The sequence below is a fragment of the Alosa sapidissima genome, chromosome 22, assembly GCF_018492685.1.
Source record: "Alosa sapidissima isolate fAloSap1 chromosome 22, fAloSap1.pri, whole genome shotgun sequence".
NCBI classification, from domain to species: domain Eukaryota; kingdom Metazoa; phylum Chordata; class Actinopteri; order Clupeiformes; family Clupeidae; genus Alosa; species Alosa sapidissima.
The window spans coordinates 15,628,637-15,649,139 of record NC_055978.1 but is presented as its reverse complement, the minus strand read 5'-3'; the positions used below and the strand labels follow the sequence as shown (position 1 = coordinate 15,649,139).

Sequence of the window (20,503 nt, the reverse complement as noted above, 5' to 3'; positions counted from 1 at the left end):
TGTGTGTGTGTGTGTGTGTGTGTGTGTGAGACAGACAGACAGACAAATACATAGATATATCAATAGATCAATACATAGATCAATACATAGATAGATCGATAGACAGATGGACAAATAGATTCTCTAAGGGTAGACTGGCAGGGATGCTATAGATCCATTCTAAAGGTAATCTACGCTAATCTACCTGAAGAAGGCCACTGAGACTGAGGCACTGGGGCACGCCAGGCTACCTCATGCACACCTGGCATTTTATTGGTTATAATATTTTGGTTATATCAGGGTTCCCACTCTAAGTGAAATGTAAAATTCCATAACTTTTTCCTGACTTCCCCTGACAAAAAACTATATTTTCATGACCTACTTTATAATGTTGCATAGCGTTCAAGAATCTTTTGCTTTTTTTTAAGCAGGAGATGAATAAATGGGTATTGAATGAACAAAGTTGGGCTAACCACAACTCAAGCAAGCAATAAAGCTAATAACCAGATATACACCAATTCTGAATTCAAAATTCTCTAATATTCCATGACTTTCCATGTCTGGAATGACTATTCCATGACTAAATGATACAATTCCCTGGCTTTCCATGTCTGGAATAGACTTTCCAAAATGCCATGATATTCCAGAAATTCCATGACCCGTGGGAACCCTATATATATATATGGGTTGTTTGGGGTGGGGAGGAAGACAAGGAGGCACTGGAGCTACACAAATCTGCTGACTCACTTCCTACTGTTTGATAAGGGAAACGGGTCGTTTCCTTGTTTAAACAAAGCAAAGAAAAGACACACGCACACACACACACACACACACACACACACACACACACACACACACAGTTCTGCTGAATCACTTACAGCTCAGTACACAGGGCCCTGACCATGTCCTCTCGTTTGATAAAGACATGACTGAGACAGAGGGCATGAACCATGCCATGAAGGAGGCGGCAGAGGATGAAATGAGGACACGTGTGATGAGAGAAGCAGACAGTAAGAGAAGATGCATGCACCACGCACATGAGAATGAGACAGAGAGGGAATTGGAGAGGTGTATACTGCAGGTGTACTGATTGTGTGTGTGTGTGTGTTGGTGGGGTAGGTGGTCGCCTGTGTGGGTGTGTGTGTGTGTGTGTCGGGGGGGGGGGGGGGGGGGTATTTGAGGGTGATCTATTTGAGTATGCACAGACTCACTTGTTTGTTTGTGTCTGCATAGCCTTCTCCTTGTTGTCCTGCTCTGCTTGAGCCTCTGCTAACTGGTCCATAGGGTCCCTCAACTCCTGACCAACACCAACACAAAACAAGATAAGGTGTCTCACAGATCCATGGGACTCATGTGGGACTAGTTATTATTCTGTATGCAAAATAAAAACAACTCCATTGAGCTCCTGCTGAGCTGCCATGCTAGCTTCCTAACGTTAACATCTGGACTAAGATTGGACTGGATTGCTAACAAACTTATCATGAGAGGTCCACAAAGCTGCTGATCTGCAATGTCCAGCTGCTGTGCTCAGAGATATCGCTCACAACTTCAGACTGATCTGAGGTGCGTTCAAACATAGGCGAACGTTTGCAAACATTTGCAAACAATTTGCCTCTGTTCAAGGAATATGAACGCACCTCTGTGCTTCCAGAACTCTCCAGATGGCCAGCAATGACACCAGGCTGTGAGCTGTTCACGCCAGGAGTCACCTTGCCCATTTAACCAGTGAAATAATTTAACTTATGGACTTATTTTATGGAACCATCACACACACACACACACCTTTATTGTGGTAAACTGGTAGGGAACATATCCCTTAAAGGCCTCGTGGATGGCAGACATCATGTGGGCAGTCTTCTCCCAGTATTGCAGGAGTGTAGTCTGAAGAAACACACACACAAATAAAAAATAATTAAGTCAGAGTTAATCTATGAATATATCTGAATGTACTATAGGTGAAAATGTATGTGTGTGTGTGTGTGTGTGTGTGTGTGTGTGTGTGTGTGTGTGTGTACCTGGTAGGTGCAGAGTGAGTGGGAGAGCATGTTGCAGCGGCTGGCTCCTAACATGTCCACCTTCTGACACACGTCGTTCTTCAGCTTGTCAAACTGCACCTTCGTCGTTCTGACCTGTGCTTGAACCTGAACACAAACACACAGAACAGGGATGTCAGTCTCACTCACACTCACACTCACACACTCACACTCACACTCACACTCACACTCACACACACTCTTAGACTTAGTGATAGTCTCTCACACACGCATGCACGTACGCACGCTCTTGGTTGTGACCTTTATGTTGTGCTTTTCTGGCTCTGAGCGGAGAAACTGAACTGGCAAATCCAGAGGGAAAAGATGCAAACAGTGAGGCAGAACAAAGAAGAGCCTTGTTTGCCCATGAGAGGGATCCCACATCGAGAGGACTGTCAGAATCATTTCACATCAAACCGAGTGAGATGACTGCATCCATTAACGAATGTAGAGCCGCAAAACACAGAAAAGAAGATTTCCATATGATCCTTCTCCTTTCCAGTCTCTTACACACACACACACACACACACACACACCTCAAGACACACACACACACACACACCTCAAGGCACGCACACGCACACACACACACACATACACACACAGCGGTACAGTCATACATATACACACACAGTCAGACACAGACTGACACACTTCTAGCTAACCTTGCGGAACTTCTCCAGCTGCTTGTAGGTGTCGGGATCCAGCTCCTGCGAGACGTCCTTCATCCAGAGCAGCGCTCCGCGGTATTCCGTGCGGGACTTCTCCATGCGGCTCACCGTCAGCAGTGTGTCGGCAATGGCACGCCGCCGGAACGTCTCCACTTCCTGCTCCATCCGGTGGAGAGGGGGACACAGGGCCATCCTGACGAGAGAAACGGAGAGTGAGCGAGAAATCAAATAAATACATACACGTTTGTTTTCAATTGCAAATGCATATATTTATATTATTTTTAATGGACATTTGATTGATTTACTTATTATTGTTTGTCTGTCATTTTCTATTGCAAGTGGACTTAATTACATTCATTTCTATACTGCACATGCAAATAAGGAATCTAGTGCCCTGCAGAAAGTCGCATGTCGATGACCCTGATAAAAGTGTAAGCCGAAACATTGGTTGCAATAAAATGATGCATCAGAAGTCTGGAGTGTGCTTCAACACTTTTTTTAGTTTGATTGAAGTCTTGTAGTCAGTCAGCACCATAGAGATGTAAGAAAGCCCTTTCACAGGCAATGGTCAGCACTGCAACAAGGTGTGTGTTTACGGTTTGAGTTTAGCATGCATCAGAGTGCCCAGCCCTGCAACACCGAAGACTGATCTTCTCACTAATTAATTTTTTCTTACAGAGTTGTGATTTGTATACGTTTCTGGCTATTGTTATTATGCAAATTCTATTCTTTAAGAATATTGGTTTTTAAGCCATTTGATATTGCTATAAACTGTTCATTTTAATGCAAATGTAATGTTTATTGATGTCATTGTAAGTCGCTTTGGACAAAAAGCATCTTGATAATGTACTGGTCAGAGTGCTGAGATCACATCGGAAGGGCCTCTGCAGCCACATGGCTACAACAAAAAGACTAAACCATCAGGCCAACAGGAGGCTTAAAAACATACCATTAAACAAAACACTACATAGACACTTGACATAGTGCACTTAAAGGTCGCTCAACTTAAAACTAATACGTTTAAAACTACTCTATACTGCTTTATTTATTGCATTGTTGTGGCGATGCTTCTAAGAGCATTACAGCCTCACAGTCACATTGAACAAGGTTAATAAGGACTATAGCCTGATGCCACAGACACAGAGGTGTCCTCAAGTCAGATGGAACACCACTTTCTTTTAAATGTGGAAATGATTGGATCAAGAACCAGCAGCTCCCACACACACTCATACGCACACGCACACCCACAGCAGGCCTTCACTGCCGGCATGCACAACATGAAGAGTATCAATGCTCGTATTACAGCGCTCCCACGAGCACAAGCAGCGCGACCGATCTGAGCAGATAACAGCACAGTCACTGAGCTGCACCAGAGACCCTGCAGGGTGAGTCATGGCGCTTGAGAAACTCAGGACATGAAGAGACAGAGAGCTCTCCCACAAACCTGATGCAACAGCTAAACACCTAAGCCAAACAACGTTGATTAACGTCTTAAGTTTTACAGCTCATTTAAACCAGGGAGTCGTTTTCTTTTGGAAACGTTTTTCAGCCGTCCGTCCATTCACTTCTTCCCTTTTATTTATAGCGTATACATAGAACAACACACGGACAAACACATTGTTGTGTCACGTTAGAGACGGAGGCAGTGTAAACTGATATATTTATGTTTCACTCTTGCGTATGTCTTGCTTGTGGTGTAAATTGTCATTTAGAGAAAGAGAAGAGATCTCATACTTCATCCACATTTATAGTGTGGTCCTATAGGTGCTATGTGGACCTAAAAATGACCTAGTGTGTGTGTGTGTGTACTGTATTATAAATACACATACATGCATACAGTATGCATTGTATTATAAATACACATACACACAATGTACACAATATACATATACTGTATGCACATAAATAACCCAAACCTCTTCTTGGCTGAGGCGCAGAGGGCCTTGCTGGTGGCGTCCATCATATTGCCCGCTTTGGTTTTGTCATGCTCTGCCTGGAAACGCAGGAACAGGCCCAACTCATTCTCCTCCTGGGACAGATCTGGGGTGAAAGGTCAACACACAACATAAGAAAGAGGTTCCCAAAGTCATATACATCCACCAAGACATTTGTCTATAATATATAAAGTGTATTTTCTATACATTATGATCTACCCTACTTATTTATTTTTCAGAGTAGGGCTGCACAATGAATGTCATGTCGTCTTCCTTGTGTGACAGGCGGTGAAGCTCATCTAACAGGAGTGCTGTGCTTGTCATGTACCAGGCATGTTCACCAATCACAAGTGGCCCAACTTGAAGCGAAATCTGGAACATTGATCTGAAGCTTGACTTTAAAAAAGTATATTGCAAATCAAATCGCAATCACAATGTATGTCAGCAAAATTGCAATGAAGTATTTTCCACCAAATTGTGCAGCTATAATTCTGAGTAAACTTCAACACTTTTAATGTAAACTTGCACACTTTTAGTGTAAACTTGCACACTTTTGCCTCCTAATCTTTGCCCTCGGCACCTGATGTCAATGAGTGATGAGGGCACCCGTGGATATCTCTGAGCTGCCTCATGCCTGACATGAGGAAGTGCTACACTTGGAAGATGAGTACAGAGCCCATGGCAGTGCCATGTGGAATAGTCCACCAGGAAATAGATGCCATTCAGACAATGCTGCCTGCTGGAGAACTGGCTTGACTGGCATGTCTTTTGCCTGCTTGACAACTTCAGAGCTTCCCTTTGTTCTAGTGACTAAGCAGGCAAGTGTGTGTGTGTGTGTGTGTGTGTGTGTGTGTGTGTGTGTGTGTGTGTGTCTCACTCACGTGTGATTCGTTGTTGGTATTTCTCAATCACCTTCAGCAGCTCTGTGCATGTGCTCTGCACCGAGCGAAAGAACTAAAGACAAAGAAAGAGAAAGAAGACCCATATGATGCATGTGTGGACAATCTCTCTCTCTCACACACACACACGAGAAAACAGAAATTCTCATCAGTCGTTATAAAAAAAAAACAAGTCCTTCATCTTCACACTTTTAAACTCAGTGTGTGTAAAAACTACTGATGATACTGACATGAATCATCCACACTCAGAAATAGCTCAGTGTGGTGTCGTTGACTCCTTGCCCCCCCATAAGCAGTTTATATCTGCATATAGACTGGATGGTTATTAACACAGCAGGAGGAAGGTCTACCTAAAAGAGTCCTTCAGCTTGCCACTTAGAGCATCGAGATAACATCCTGACTCGCCAGACAACCTTTGTTTGAGGGCTCTCTCTCTCTCTCTCTCTCTCTCTCTCTCTCTCTCTCTCTCTCTCTCTCTCTCTCTCTCTCTCTCTCTCTCTCTCTCTCTCTCTGAAAAACCCAGACATCACATAGTGGTGGCACAAAAAAAGAAGGTAAAAAAAATACCAGCCTTGGTGTGCTTTCCATGGCAGCCTCATTGTCATGGCAACAAATCATTCTAAGTCCACTTGTGAGAGTGAGAGCTAACCTTGAGAGCAGAGAATTCTCTGTGTGTGTGTGTGTGTGTGTGTGTGTGTGTGTGTGTGTGTGTGTGTGGTCTCTGCTTGCTTTTTAGAGCCATGAAAAAAAACGTCCTTACCTGACCTTCCTGCCTGTTGCATTTAATATGGTTAAACATGGAAAAACCCAGAACAACTTGACACATCTAATTGGTACATCTCATTACATGTCACCAAGCAGATGGCATGAGAGAGAAGAGTGGCTGAGGTCACTACATCAAGGTCATGGGAATCCGTTTCTTGGGCAACAATTAGGAACATGACTGACCTTGGACAGAACAAGACTTTCATAATGACGGTAAATCTAAAATCACATTTTAGGTTTTGTGCTGTTCTGCAAACAGATTTAATTGTGCATCTACAGTACAAATGCATAGTGCATCTACAACATATGATCCATTCACTGATAGTGTTCTGTTTTTTTATTTGTTTATGGTCATGCTCTTAGCTATGGGGTTGTCTGTGGTTGTGCGCACACACTTCAAGTAGGACTTATTTCACTGGAACAGCATCTACGGATTACTGATTAACCACTCTCTCTAGACTTTCGTAGGAAACACACTCACACACACACACACACACACACACACACACACACACACTGCACCTACTCAACCTTTTCAATAGGGGTCAGTGAGCTCTGCTGAGGCCTTTTGAAAATACACCTGTGTGTGACCAAACTATGATCATCGGAGACAGGAAATCTCACTGGCTGTATTATCTATATATCTAAAATAAAGGCCATGCCAACGGTTTTGGCCTATTTCACCACACACACACACACACACACACACGAAACCCTGAAGTGGCAGCTCCAGGTGCAGAGCACTTAGTACCCCCTGATCAAATTGAACCAAATGATCCATCAGCCCAGAACAACAGGGTTCTAGCCTGAGCCCATCACAACATGTACACACACACACACAATTAACAAAATAATTTCATGAGGGGTCTTCTGCTCTACTGATGTGCTGTGGGCTACTGTGAGACATTCTCTCTCTCTGTGTGTGTGTGTGTGTGTGTGTGTGTGTAAAAGAGTAGGACACAGAATCAGCCAACAGACAATGCTCTCCTGGCAAGACAGACAATGCCCCTTTCATTTTCTACACAATAGCGTAAAAAAGTCAGAGATCTTTCTTAGTCTCTAAATGATAAAGCCAAATCACCACACTGGATAGCTTTGAGTCTCCTTGGGGCCTGTTATTCTCTGTCTGTCCCTGTGTGAATGTGTTTGTGTGTGTGTGGTGTCAGCTTGAGCTATCTGCACATTATGTCTATGTGTGTTTGTGTGTGCTTGTATATGTTTGTGTGTGTGTCTGTCTACCAGCTTGAGCTATCTGCACAGAGACCCGTGTGTGTGTGTGTGTGTGTGTGTGTGTGTGTGTGTGTGTGTGTGTGAGTGTGTGTGTGACGTGGCGCATAGCTACCGTCACGGTAGCGAGGCACTACCAATCCTGGGTCTCAAAGACGGAGTGCAAAATGTTGCCTTTATATGTTTGTCTAGTATGTCAATGTGTTCTGTTAATCCTCATACTGTTTCCATATCATCTGTTGACCTAGCCATTCATCAAAACCCCCACAGCAATCCCGTAACTTCCTAGTGCACTTTTAACATCCAATACTACGGTGATTAATATGCTATAGCTACAACCATCAATACATCTCTTACTATTTAAAACCATACCATTTACTTCACAATCATGACCGGGTACAATAATCACGCAACACATCTTTGTTCATTACGTGTCTGTTTATTTAGCTTAAAGGTAACATAGTTTCACATACCATCACTGTGTCTTACCGGCGTCTTCTGTGTGTTTGTTTAAAGGAATGTTTGCAGCGATTGTCAAGCTTAAATGTCTTGAAATGACGCTAGGACTTCCGGGTAAATAGGAAGTGACCCGGAATTTTAATTATTACTTTATTAGCTGCTAATTTATATTGTGGCTTGGCCAAATGTTAGCCTGAACCATATAAATAATATTACTCAATTTCTAGTGTTGTAGATGAATGCATTCTTGCTGTTTTTAAGCTTTCATTGTCTACTCACCTGAGCCACCCCTGTATTGTAGTGTTGAGTTGGTATGTGCCAATTTGAGGGGTGCGCTTCAGGCCTATATAGACCTACCGCTTCAGTCTGTCTAGAGAGCGAGAGGAGAGGACATAAGTCTATTGTATGCTCTCTGTTAAGAATAGTGACTTGTTCCCAAGTCTATTTGTAAACAGCTGTTCCATTTGCCTAATTGTATTTTGATACATTTTTTTGACTCTCATGTCAATTTTCTTTATTTTTCTAACAGTATTTTTTTTCTTTAATTTTGTTAATTTTTATTGCCTTTTTGGCCTTAATTGGGAGAAACAATAAAATTCCCATCTTTTTTCAACATCATCTCGGACTTCTCCCGAGTGTTTACACCTGCTCACGACTTCTCTTTCGCATCTACCCTCAACATTTGGTGGCAGTGGTTTCCGGGTAAACAGTGTCTGAGCAGCACTCGGTGAGTTAAGATGGATATTCAAGGCAGAGGTACGGCACCCCCTAGAGATGGTTCAGCTATGGGGACCAGGCCCAAATCCACAGAGTCATCCAAGCATCCTACTCCTGTGGTTGAAGACAGGACAGATCGCCTGGAGAAGATTGTGAGAACGATGGTGGAGTCTCAGCGGCGGCAACAGGACCAGATAGAGGGAGAGGCGCTCCAGCAAGATCGAAAGGTATGGAGCACCAATTCCAGCAACTACAGCAGCTGGTGAGAGGCGATCCAGCATCAACGCAGACGACGAGGCAGCCACTCGCCGGACTGCAGCAGATGGACCTGCCCAGCTCCCGCCCTTTGACAGCCTTGACCCACTCAACATGCCTTTTCTGGATTTACCAACTCCTCAGCCACATCCAGGTCAGCACCCAGCACCCAGGATGCAGAGCTCACTCAACTCCACCGCTCTCGGCCTTGCCGCAGCTCTGAACCTCCAGCGGGGGTGGAAACCCCCTAAGATGTCCTCATATGGACGAAGATATTGAGCACTATTTAACCACCTTCGAAAGGCTAGCAGCAGCAAGTCAGTGGCCCCATGAGACTTGGGCATTGTACCTCGTGCCCTTGTTAAACGGTAAGGCCAGATCTGCCTACGTAGCCATGTGCTTTGAAGACGGCCAGGATTACTTGAAAGTGAAGCAAGCCATTCTCAACAAGTTCAACATCAGCGCCGAGACTTACCGCCAGCGTTTCCGCTCCAAGTCCATCAAGGAGGGTGAGACGGCGAAAGAACTGAAAGCCCGGCTAAAGGACCTGATGGAGAAGTGGATAGTTCCCTCCAACAGCCCCAGTAGCCCCAGTGTTAGCCCCACTCCAGCTGGAACGCCTAGAGTACCTGTATGTCACGGTTGTGGTCAGCAAGGTCACATTAGGCCCAATTGCACATTGAAGAAAGTGTCTGATTCCAGACTATGCTACTTACCTGGCCCTAGCAAGCACTTGCCCTGTACTTCTTCTGACGTTACCGTCCCTGTGAAGATAAGAGGAAAGACAGTGCAGGCTTTAGTTGACTCAGGAAGTAGTCAGTCTTTCATTCGTAAATCCTGATTGAAGTCCGATGTCCAGCCTGTGGGCAAAGTGAGAGTCCGCTGCATCCATGGCGATGAATCTGAGCATCAGATCAGCGAGGTTCTCATAGACATTAATGGCCAAAAATATTTGTTAACCGTAGGGATTTTGGATAAATGCCCTTACCCTGTGATTTTAGGTCAGGATGTGCCAGTTCTTACAGAGCTATTGCAAAGTGTTAACACAGTTAGTGCTTATGTTACAACTAGAGCACAGGCCAGAAATAAACCAGACTCTGATGTTTGGTCAGAGTTACCATTTGAGGGTTGTCCTGGTGACAAACCTAAAAAGTCCAAGGCAGAGAGGCGTAGAGCAAAGGCAGCAGGTACTGCAGTGCAGGAAAGTCTGTCCTCCCCACAGCTAGAGGGCACTGAAGTCTTTTGTGAAGACTTCAAGAAGCTTCAGCAGTAGGACCCCACACTTAGCTCTTGCTTTTCGTCTATTAAAACCGATGATGAGGCTAGAGAAGTCATGAGGGAGGGTGATAGGGCTGCACAATTAATCAAATTTTAATCACGATCACGATTTTGGCTTCCCACGATCAAATTTGCGTGATCGAGCGATATTAAAAATGCGTGCTCTACCCATTGAACCAACCTGCAACCCATAGAACACTCCGCTACAAAACAATGTGCCTGCATGCATCCTACCAATGACAACTGTTCCCTGCACTGCTCAGCCTGATGCAATGCTCAGTTTGGATGCACTGTGGACTAGTAGCATTATGTTAACTATTAGTAGGCTAGTTAGACTATACAAAAAAACGACAATCAAAAATCAAATGTGTGGCACAGCAGGCCAAGAGCTTGTCCCTCGAAACGGATCATCCATTGTTCGAAAATATTTCGGATTTCAGGCAAGTGGAGTTAACCAAAAACTTAAGCAAAGCAGGGCTCTCAACTCATACCGTGAAACGCATCACATGAAACCACACATGCATTTTTATCACGTTAACTTTTAGTCCTTGTTTGCTTCCTCCGATATAGCCTATAATAAGAGTTGAGCTAACGACGGGATCCGTGAATTATATTCATGTATTTTATAAGATACATGTGCAACCTACAATGCATATGCGTTTCAAGACACAGCCTACTCAAAACGAGTGAACAATAATGAAATTGTAGCCTACACGTCAGTGTTTTACATATCAACGAATGACTAAACCAGTGGTGTCCAAACTGCGGCCCGCCGAGCATTTATTAGTTTATCATAGATCCGGCCCGCCACACTTTAATCCGGCCTGCCAAGCATATAATTAGGTTCATAGCTAGCTATTTGTTTTCCCAGCGATAGACGACGTTGTGATTAACTTCAGGCTACTGCAAACTGCTTTACACTCTTCCTAAAGAACGTTTACAATATCAATGTCAAAACAGCTTGTTACATCGAGATGCATAGTATCTTCATTGCAGCAGATCTTACCACGTTATGCTACTCCATTTAATTGGGAACGCATTTGAGCGTGCACGAGAGAGAGCGCAATGGCATTGGCAACAGTTCCCATTACTGACCATTTAAAAACTGAGTGGGCACAGCACTAGCCATAGACTATTTGAGTGGATCTGGCAAAGGGTCTTAAATTGACAGTGCACCATTTATAAATGAATTAAAAAGCATCAAATTAACAGTATTTCTTAATACTTTGTAATTACTGTGTTGCCGTTAACGTTTCCCCAAATATTAACAAAGTAGGAAGCTGAAAGTTTGGAAGTTGCAGTCAATCTATATTTGCAGTAATTTTGGGGAGTAAATGTGAGGGGAAGAATTTGTGTGAGCCAGATAGCAAGTCCAATATGTTTAGGGGGAAAAAATATTTGTCACTAAAATTAAATAATAATCGTGATAAATAATCGTGATCTCAATATTGATCAAAATAATCGTGATTATCATTTTGGCCATAATCGTGCAGCCCTAGAGGGTGACATGTGTTTTGTTGTCAATAATGATAAACTGCAGGGCTCTACAGTGCGCCCAATTCACTCACACATGCGAGTAAAATGATTTTTTACTTTTATTCAAAGGTAGAACGCGACAACTCCAGGCTTCCACGCATGCTTGTTTGTTTACACCAAATACAAGCTGAAGTGCAAAACGAAAGTAGGCCTAACGTTTGCCTACTGCCCCCATCAATGCAGATATTTCAAATAAAAAGTAAAAGTATAAAAAATATATATATATATCCTTGATTAGCCTATGTTGGGTTTTGTGGAAGAGAAAATTGACTGTTTTAGTAGTAGTATTAGGCAGTATGCAGTCAGATAGGTCACCATGGGCATATTTGGATTAGCTACAGATGGATTCACAAATAAATAAATTAGCCTACATTTGGCAGGATACTTGATATACAGGCTAAATGCAAATATGGCAATGTATTATACTATTTTACATTAACAAAATGTAGGAAAATAGAACAGACTGAATAAAGTAGGCACTGATCTTTAAAATCCTATTTCCTGTAGCCTAAATGTTGTCAGTCATTCTTAATATTCGCAATTTGCGCACTGGCATGTTTAAGTGTTAGCTGCAGTGTAATGTTTGATTATGTTTAAGTCATACCTGTCAACACTCCCGTTTTTCCCGGGTTTCTCCCGTATTTCAAGGTCATCTCCCAGCACCCTCCCGTAATTTTGCATGGCCATCAAACTTCATTTTAAAATCATTGATCCATTCAGTTTGCCAGATTGTGTATGAAATACACCCTACACATACACGATCACTTAGTTTCAATTTCAACCGTTTTGTCATAGGCTAAAACCTGGCAACCTAAATCCCAAATAAGGAAGCGGGTGCCAACTGCGCAGCCTGAGTCTCGTCGTAAGTGTAACCTGCGTTGTGTTGAACCCGCGCGATTCAGCCCTGCACACGCCCGGACTCGAACCCGCGAACAGCAGCACCTCGGATCGGGAGGCGAGCACGCTAACAATTGAGCCAATAGCCCAGGCTACTGGCTTGCATGCCAGCAGCACTCTTGAGGCGTCGGGGAGTGAGGTTTACCAACGTTCCACAAGCACAGCTAAGCTAGCTGGCATCCGTTACATAAGCAAGCGGGCTAGTTGAATGGCCTACTCCAGAACTAGCTGTTGTGAAATTGTTGGAAATTTAATTGATTAACACATCACATAAACTGTTATTGAGTGTTGTTGATACACTGAACTTGTTCCCTCGGAACCAAATCTGACAGAAAGCAGCTTTGGAGTTTTGGAAGTAGGCTGCAGGCAGGCAGCTGGTGGATACATAACTGGCATGCGTAAGGTAATGGTAAGGTAAAAGCAACGACCGAAATGCAGTGTTGAAACACGTGTATGAAACGTATTAAATATGCAAACACAGATCCGGTATAAACACTGACCCCCCCCCCCGAAAAAAAATCTCCTGTTTTTGGAAAGCTAAATGTTGACATGTATGAGTTTAAGTTAAGTACACAACTGACTGTGCGCCCAAATTTTTGTCTGTGCTCCTAATTTTTTTAACTTGGGCGCACCTGGAAAAAAATGTTAGTGTAGAGCCCTGAACTGTATCGAGTGAGTGCAGATACAGAGCAGTTAAAAGTGTTACACCTGGGTCACAGTATTCCGTGGTCAGGACATCTAGGCAGGGAGAAGACAGAGAAGAGAATCCTGCAAAGATTTTATTGGCCAGGTTTCAGCAAGGACATAGCAGAGTACTGTAGGTCCTGTACAGAGTGCTCGCTCCAAAAGAGGCTTAAAAGCTCCCCTCATCAGTCTCCCAATTATTCACACACCTTTTAGTCGCATTGCCATGGATGCAGTTGGTCCCTTAGAGACGAGTAGGGCAGGGCACCGCTATATCTTAGTATTTGTGATTACGCCACACGTTACCCAGAGGCATTCCCCCTCAGAAATACTAAGGCAAGACAAGTGGCCAATAGTTTAATTCAACTTTTCTCCCGTGTGGGTGTCCCCAAAGAAATCTTAACTGATCAGGGAACTAATTTCACCAGCAAGGCGTTGAGGCAGGTGTACTCTCTGTTAGGGATCCGGGGCATTAAAACCACACCCTACCACCCGCAGACCGACGGCATGGTTGAGAGATTCAATCAGACCCTGAAGTCGATGCTGCGGAAGTTCGTGTCAGAGTCAGGAGCTGACTGGGACCTGTGGCTTCCTTACCTGTTGTTTTCCTATAGGGAAGTACCGCAGGCATCCACCCGGTTCTCCCCCTTCGAACTCTTGTTCGTCCGGGAGGTAAGAGGCCCGCTAGACATCCTCCGAGAGAGTTGGGAGGGGGGCGCTCCTCACCAGCCAGTCAACATCGCGAGCTATGTCTTGAAGATGCGGGAGAAGCTGGACCAGCTGAGCTCCATGGCCCACCAACACCTGGCCCAGGCTCAAACGAGGCAGAAAACGTGGTATGACCGGACAGCACGCAGTCGCACCTTTGTGTCCGGACAGAAAGTGCTACTGCTGTTGCCGTCATCAGAGAGCAGTCTACTGGCGAAGTGGCAAGGCCCCTTCACTGTACTTCGCAAGGTCGGCAAGGTCACCTATGAGATCTCCATGCCAGACAGACGTCGCTCCAAACAGATCTTCCACGTGAACCTCCTAAAACAATGGATTGACCGACCATCTTCTATTCAAGATCAGCTGTGGGCGCGGACTGTGGAAGAGGAAGAAGAGCCGTCGGAGCAGTACTTTCCGACTGCGGGCGGTGAGTCAACCTACCCCTCCGTTACCCACTTGACAACCGAACAGCAGGAGGACCTGCTGAGAATCATCCGAAGAGGCCTGTTCCGAGACCTGCCGGGGCGAACCGACATTCGGCTGACTTCTCCGGGCCCTATCCGGCAGACCACCACCAGGGTTCCGGCGCGACTGATCCCCGCGCTGAAGCAGGAGGTGTTGGCGATGCTGGAGATGGGGGGTGATCGAGACATCACACAGCGAGTGGTGCAGTCCCGTGGTCCTGGTGCCAAAAAAGGACGGGGGGCTCCGCTTCTGTATCGACTTCTCAAAGATAAATACCATCTCAGCGTTTGACCCATATCTCATGCCCCGAGTGGACAAGCTAGTGGAGCGCCTGGGAAAGGCTGAGTTTCTCAGCACCTTAGACCTGTGTAAGGGGCAAGTGCCACCCGCCCCCCCCCCCCCCCCCCCCAAGCACAGGAATTGACTGCATTCAAAGCTCCATCTGGCCTGTTCCAGTTCAGGCTCATGCCCTTTGGCCTACATGGTGCAGCAGCAACATTCCAGCGTCTCATGGACGAGGTGCTCAGGGGCGCTGAGGACTACGCTGCTGCTTATATCGATGACGTCATAATCCACAGTTCGTCGTGGAAAGAACATCTTCAACACCTGTGTGATGTCTTCCATAGGATTCGTCAGGCTGGGCTAGTTGTGAATGCCAGCAAATGCCAGCTTGCCCAGTCTGAAGTGTGCTACCTGGGATATGTCCTGGGTGGTGGCACAATACGTCCTCAGGTCAGCAAGGTGGACGCCATCCGCAGCTCCCAGCCGCCTTCAACCAAGAAGGGGGTGAGATCTTTCCTGGGGTTGGTCGGATGGTACCGCCGTTTTATCCCCAACTTCTCAAGCCGAGCAGCTCCCCTGTCTGACCTCACTCGCAAGACCAGCCCCAACAAGGTGGTCTGGACTGCTGAGTGTGAGGCAGCTTTCCATGACCTCAAGGAGAGCATGTGCCATGAACCAGTGTTGCAGAGTCCTGACTTTACCTTGCCCTTCACTGTGCAAACGGACGCTTCGGGCATTGGCCTGGGAGCAGTGTTGTTGCAGGGTGAGGGGGTGGACAAAAGACCCATACAGTTTGTGAGCCGCAAATTGTTCCCTCGCGAGACTCGGTACTCCACAATTCAATTGAATGTCTTGCCATCAAGTGGGCTCTGGACACTTTAAAATATTACCTTGTCGGTAAAGAGTTTGTCTTGGAGACAGACCACAGGCCCTTGCAGGGGCTACACCGCTAGGACTTCCGGGTCAATAGGAAGTGACCCGGAGTTTTAATTATTACTTTATTAGCTGCTAATTTATATTGTGGCTTGGCCAAATGTTAGCCTGAACCATATAAATAATATTACTCAATTTCTAGTGTTGTAGATGAATGCATTCTTGCTGTTTTTAAGCTTTCATTGTCTACTCACCTGAGCCACCCCTGTATTGTAGTGTTGAGTTGGTATGTGCCAATTTGAGGGGTGCGCTTCAGGCCTATATAGACCTACCGCTTCAGTCTGTCTAGAGAGCGAGAGGAGAGGACATAAGTCTATTGTATGCTCTCTGTTAAGAATAGTGACTTGTTCCCAAGTCTATTTGTAAACAGCTGTTCCATTTGCCTAATTGTATTTTGATACATTTTTTTGACTCTCATGTCAATTTTCTTTATTTTTCTAACAGTATTTTTTTTTCTTTAATTTTGTTAATTTTTATTGCCTTTTTGGCCTTAATTGGGAGAAACAATAAAATTCCCATCTTTTTTCAACATCATCTCCGACTTCTCCCGAGTGTTTACACCTGCTCACGACTTCTCTTTCGCATCTACCCTCAACCGTGTGTGTGTGTGTGTGTGAGAGAGAGCGAGAATATGTATGTGTGTGTTTTTGTGTGTGTCTACCAGCTTGAGCTCTCTGCACAGAGACCCACGGACCTATCACTTTACCTGAGCACAGGGCACAGACGGACACCAAACACAAAGAGGGGTTCGGGTGTCAGGTCTCTCTCACAGGCTGCAAAAACAGGGTAGGGGTTAGGAGAGAGAGGGAGGGTATAGAGAGGGTGCCAGGGAGGGAATAAAGCAGGAATAGAGAGACTTCAGCCTACAAGCCCATTAGGTCTGTTTGGGGCAGTAGAGTGGGGAGAGAGTGAGAGAGAGAAAGAGAGAGGGGGGGGGGGGGGGGGGGGGGGGGGGGGGGCTGGCAACGTGGCACTGAGAAGGACGAGAGGCTCGCTCTCCTGCTCGCTTGCTCGCTCTGCCGAGGCCGCTGGTCATGCATAAAGCACAGGGTGGAATACTCTAATCAGCTATTCAGATAAGGCTCTCTTACACACACACACACTCTCTCTCTTACACAAGCACACACGCACACACACACACACACACAAATTGTCTCTGTCTGTTTCACTCCTTGTCGCAAAACAGACATCAACACCACTGGAGGCCTTGTTTTAAAAAGCTTACAGGCACAGTCCACACTGTGAGACCACCATGTACTCTTACGACACCTGATTATCAGTTCTCTCTGCTGTTTGCAATGGCGACAGTCTGAAATCAGGCTATATAAATAACACCCAGATATCTCCTTGCAACCAATGAACTATTCGCAACAATAATGTGTGGATAATTAGTGAAGTTAGGCCTACTGTATACAGACCAGAGGCATAATTATGGCGCCCTGGCCACATCTAAGACGACAAATGCTAATGTGGACCAGACAGTGACACCCTACAGCCTTGCAGAACATTTTTAAACAATCTGTTGAAATGGCAAATGTCCCAAAGCATCAGATTTTTCCTTTAGAGGTGCTTCTGACAGCCACAGAACAAATGTATGAGGGTGAAAATGTCAACAAAACGTTCACATGACAACACACTTTAGGCCTACATGACCTTGAGCCAGTGACAGCACTGAGGATATCATCTCACTAGCAACTATTGCTAACTCTGACCTTTGCTGCCCTCAGTCTAAATCTTAAAACTGACTGAATGAATAACCGCTTGAATCAGCTCATTTCATACAAAGCATGTTCCAACATCGTTGCACACAAACAAACATTTAATAACGACGGGTACCTATTTCACCTACTACCAGCCTTCTAAAAAAAAAAATTAAAAAGGTGCTGCTGAACCCAAGGCATACTCCTAGGGACGTACCTCTAGTTTGGCATCTAGATCGGCGTCTGAAGCCACCACATACTCATCCTCCTTCTTCCCCGTGGCTTTGATCAGAACCTGCTTGGTCTTCCAGAACTTCTTCTGCATGCGGGCCATGACCGAGCTGTCCTCCCCAAGAACGGCCCGCCCACTGAACATATCACTGGAGAACCTGAGAGATGGACCACAAACCAGATGCTCAGATGGAGATGACAAAGATGATAAAGAGATTAAATGTTTTCTTTTGTAAAACGTATCATAAAACATTAATCACTCTACATCATTGCAGAAAGGGCTGTAGCAGGTATTATCCATATCACAATGAATCAAAGCTGAATTTCAGTGTATTTCCCCTATAGATGCATTTAAAACAAAAATGTATTTGGTGTATATTATAATGCTATGGTAAACCTCTACTTACCCATATCCATCCATAATCTGAAAGGCAGGCTTCTCTCTACCAAGAAGGAAAATAAAAATGTTTTTTGTTTTGACAGCAGAGCTATTTCATTATTTGCAAGGCAGAGAAGGCCTACAAAAGAACCAACTGTTGAAAAATGATAGGCTACCAACTGTTGATGAATGACATCAAGACAAATGTGTCACCTACGCCAGATGAAACTCAAAGGACAGACTCAAATAGCTTAACAGAAACGAGAAAAAAGCCCATCTCAAATGTCCCCTTACGATAACAAAGAGCATGTCGTGCTGACAGCTGTTAAGTTCCTGACACATAGGCCTACGGTATTGAAATAATTCAGCATTTCCAGTCATACCCAGAAAACCTTGATTTTTGTTAGGCTACCGCTAGTTACTGTAGACACAACATTAGCCTACTGTATTTTAGAAAGTCTCCACTGCCTTAAAAATTGTGAATTTGTGGCTACGTCCGTAGCCTATCGTTTTTAACATTGAGCATAAAGCCTTTTCTTTTCCATGTGCCATGTATGTACGCTACAACAAATAGAATCACCTACAGTGTTGTCTTGATGCAAAATGTATGGTTAATCCTTTTCGTAAATGCACATCGTGTCAACAATAACCGAAAACTGAGTTAAATGGACATGAACAGACAGAAACGCACCTGCTAGTTTCCTAGACAATGCTGACAGGTTCCTCCTCCGAGTGCTGATGAGAAGATGAAGCCAAAGCCAAAGCGGCTTCAGGTTTCTTATTACAGTGAAGGTGCCTAGCTAGACTCGGAGTTTACTTCTCCGACTCGAAGTGACTGTAACAAACATTATTTCCGTTGCAATAAGTAACACTTTTAGCAAATTGCATAAAAACAATGTTATCTAGACGGACAATGAGCGCTACGGTCTGCGTTCACTGTGGCAACTGCCAGCTGGCTTGCTTGCTAACATAACATTAGAAGGTTCTGATATAGCCTACTTAAAAGTGGCTAGCTTCTCAGCAAGCTATTTGACAAAAAAACAAAGATACAGTGTCACAAAAACAATTTAACGTCACACTAACAAGCAAGCTGATTTATTCTGAGAGCCACCTTCAGCTGTTTGCTGAACCACGACGCCCCCAAAAAGCTGGAATTAGAAAATAGCTTCCTGCTCCATCGAATGTGGCCGACCTTACCTTCTGACGCCGAGGCTGATTCAGGATGCTGGGCGTGTTCAAGATCATCAGTTGTGCGCTCAAAGCGGATGGGCTGGCGCCTGGCGGATATGTTTGCAAGGTGGAATTTTAGTAGGTTATTGTCGTCGTTATTGTTTTATTATGATCTATCATAGCTATATTTCAGCTACATTTATAATGCATTTAAAATATATAATTTGTCACAAAGTTTAAAATGTTGATAACATTTCATATTCATTAAACTCTCGAACCCCTTGCCATTAGGCTATGTAGCCTAACTATGTCTCCTGCTGTCCTTGCTGTTGATCTGTCTGTCTGCTGTTGTAGGTCTCTTACTGTTTACTTTTTTCATTTTATTTGTTTTATTTTGTACAGCACTTTGGTCAGTGAAAGCTGCGTTTAAATGTGCTTTATAAATACATTTTACTTACTTACTTGTGTGTGCAGGACTTAGGCTAGCCTACTCCATTTCCCATTTATTCGTCATTCCATTGGTTCAAACAGCTTGGACACCATGGTCTCAGATATGCTTATGTAGCTGTGAAGTCATGTTGACAACTAACACACAAACATTTCTGCCAGATCTCATTTATAGTAGATTCCTGTGTATTAGCCACATTATAAACCGCAGGACAGTATTTTAACAAATAAAAACCACAGTGCCCATGATAGCCCAATGAATCAGAATCAGATTGTGCTTTAATCATAAAGAAGAATGAAGGGGGAAAAAGTCACAGCCTATCCCCATGTATTAACCTCATAGCTAAAGAAATTTTGCAAAATCAATGTATAAACCTCAGTTAATAGTAAATTAATTACTGATCTGAGTCAGCTTGAGTCAGCTCACTTCATACAAAGCATGTTCCAACAACCTTGAAAAAAGGTTCTGCTGGACCCAAGGCATACTCCTAGGGACATACCTCTAGTTTGGCATCTAGATCGGCGTCTGAAGCCACCACATAATTCATCCTCCTTCTTCCCCGTGACTTTGATCAGAACCTGCTTGGTCTTCCAGAACTTCTTCTGCATGCGACAAAATTATGGTAGTACTTGAGATGTGAGCTTCATCGTCATCATCATCTTCACCTTCATCACAGGTTACCAGACTTGTGTGTGTTGACTGTGCATGTGCCTGTAAGTTTTAAAGCACTGCTCAGTATGAAGGTCAAGAGAATTCATTTAGCACATACTCTTATCATTTGTTATTAATTACTGCAAGAGGAGCTGAACCACAAGCTATTTACTCTCTTTATACATGTATAATGACATGCCAA

At 44.3% G+C, this 20,503-nt stretch overlaps 1 protein-coding gene across 10 annotated transcripts in view; it reads right to left on the bottom strand.

Moving 5' to 3' along the window:
- ical1 (islet cell autoantigen 1-like) overlaps positions 1-20,503 on the bottom strand; it is a 27,464-nt gene extending 6,961 nt beyond the window's left edge. Inside the window, exons 1-12 of one of the 10 annotated variants that reach the window (XM_042078902.1) lie at positions 20,150-20,393; positions 19,661-19,787; positions 19,230-19,309; positions 18,724-18,867; positions 18,061-18,096; positions 17,640-17,811; positions 5,499-5,571; positions 4,600-4,723; positions 2,678-2,876; positions 1,995-2,120; positions 1,762-1,860; positions 1,191-1,276 (exon numbers count right to left, since the gene is read on the bottom strand). In XM_042078902.1, coding sequence (XP_041934836.1) covers positions 1,191-1,276; positions 1,762-1,860; positions 1,995-2,120; positions 2,678-2,876; positions 4,600-4,723; positions 5,499-5,571; positions 17,640-17,811; positions 18,061-18,074 — 893 coding nt within the window. In that variant the 5' untranslated portion in view covers positions 18,075-18,096; positions 18,724-18,867; positions 19,230-19,309; positions 19,661-19,787; positions 20,150-20,393. Of the gene's footprint in view, positions 1-1,190; positions 1,277-1,761; positions 1,861-1,994; positions 2,121-2,677; positions 2,877-4,599; positions 4,724-5,498; positions 5,572-17,639; positions 17,812-18,060; positions 18,097-18,616; positions 18,669-18,723; positions 18,868-19,143; positions 19,160-19,229; positions 19,310-19,660; positions 19,788-20,149 lie in introns of those variants that run through there. The other 9 variants (XM_042078892.1, XM_042078893.1, XM_042078895.1 and 6 more) reach the window with 9 other exon arrangements.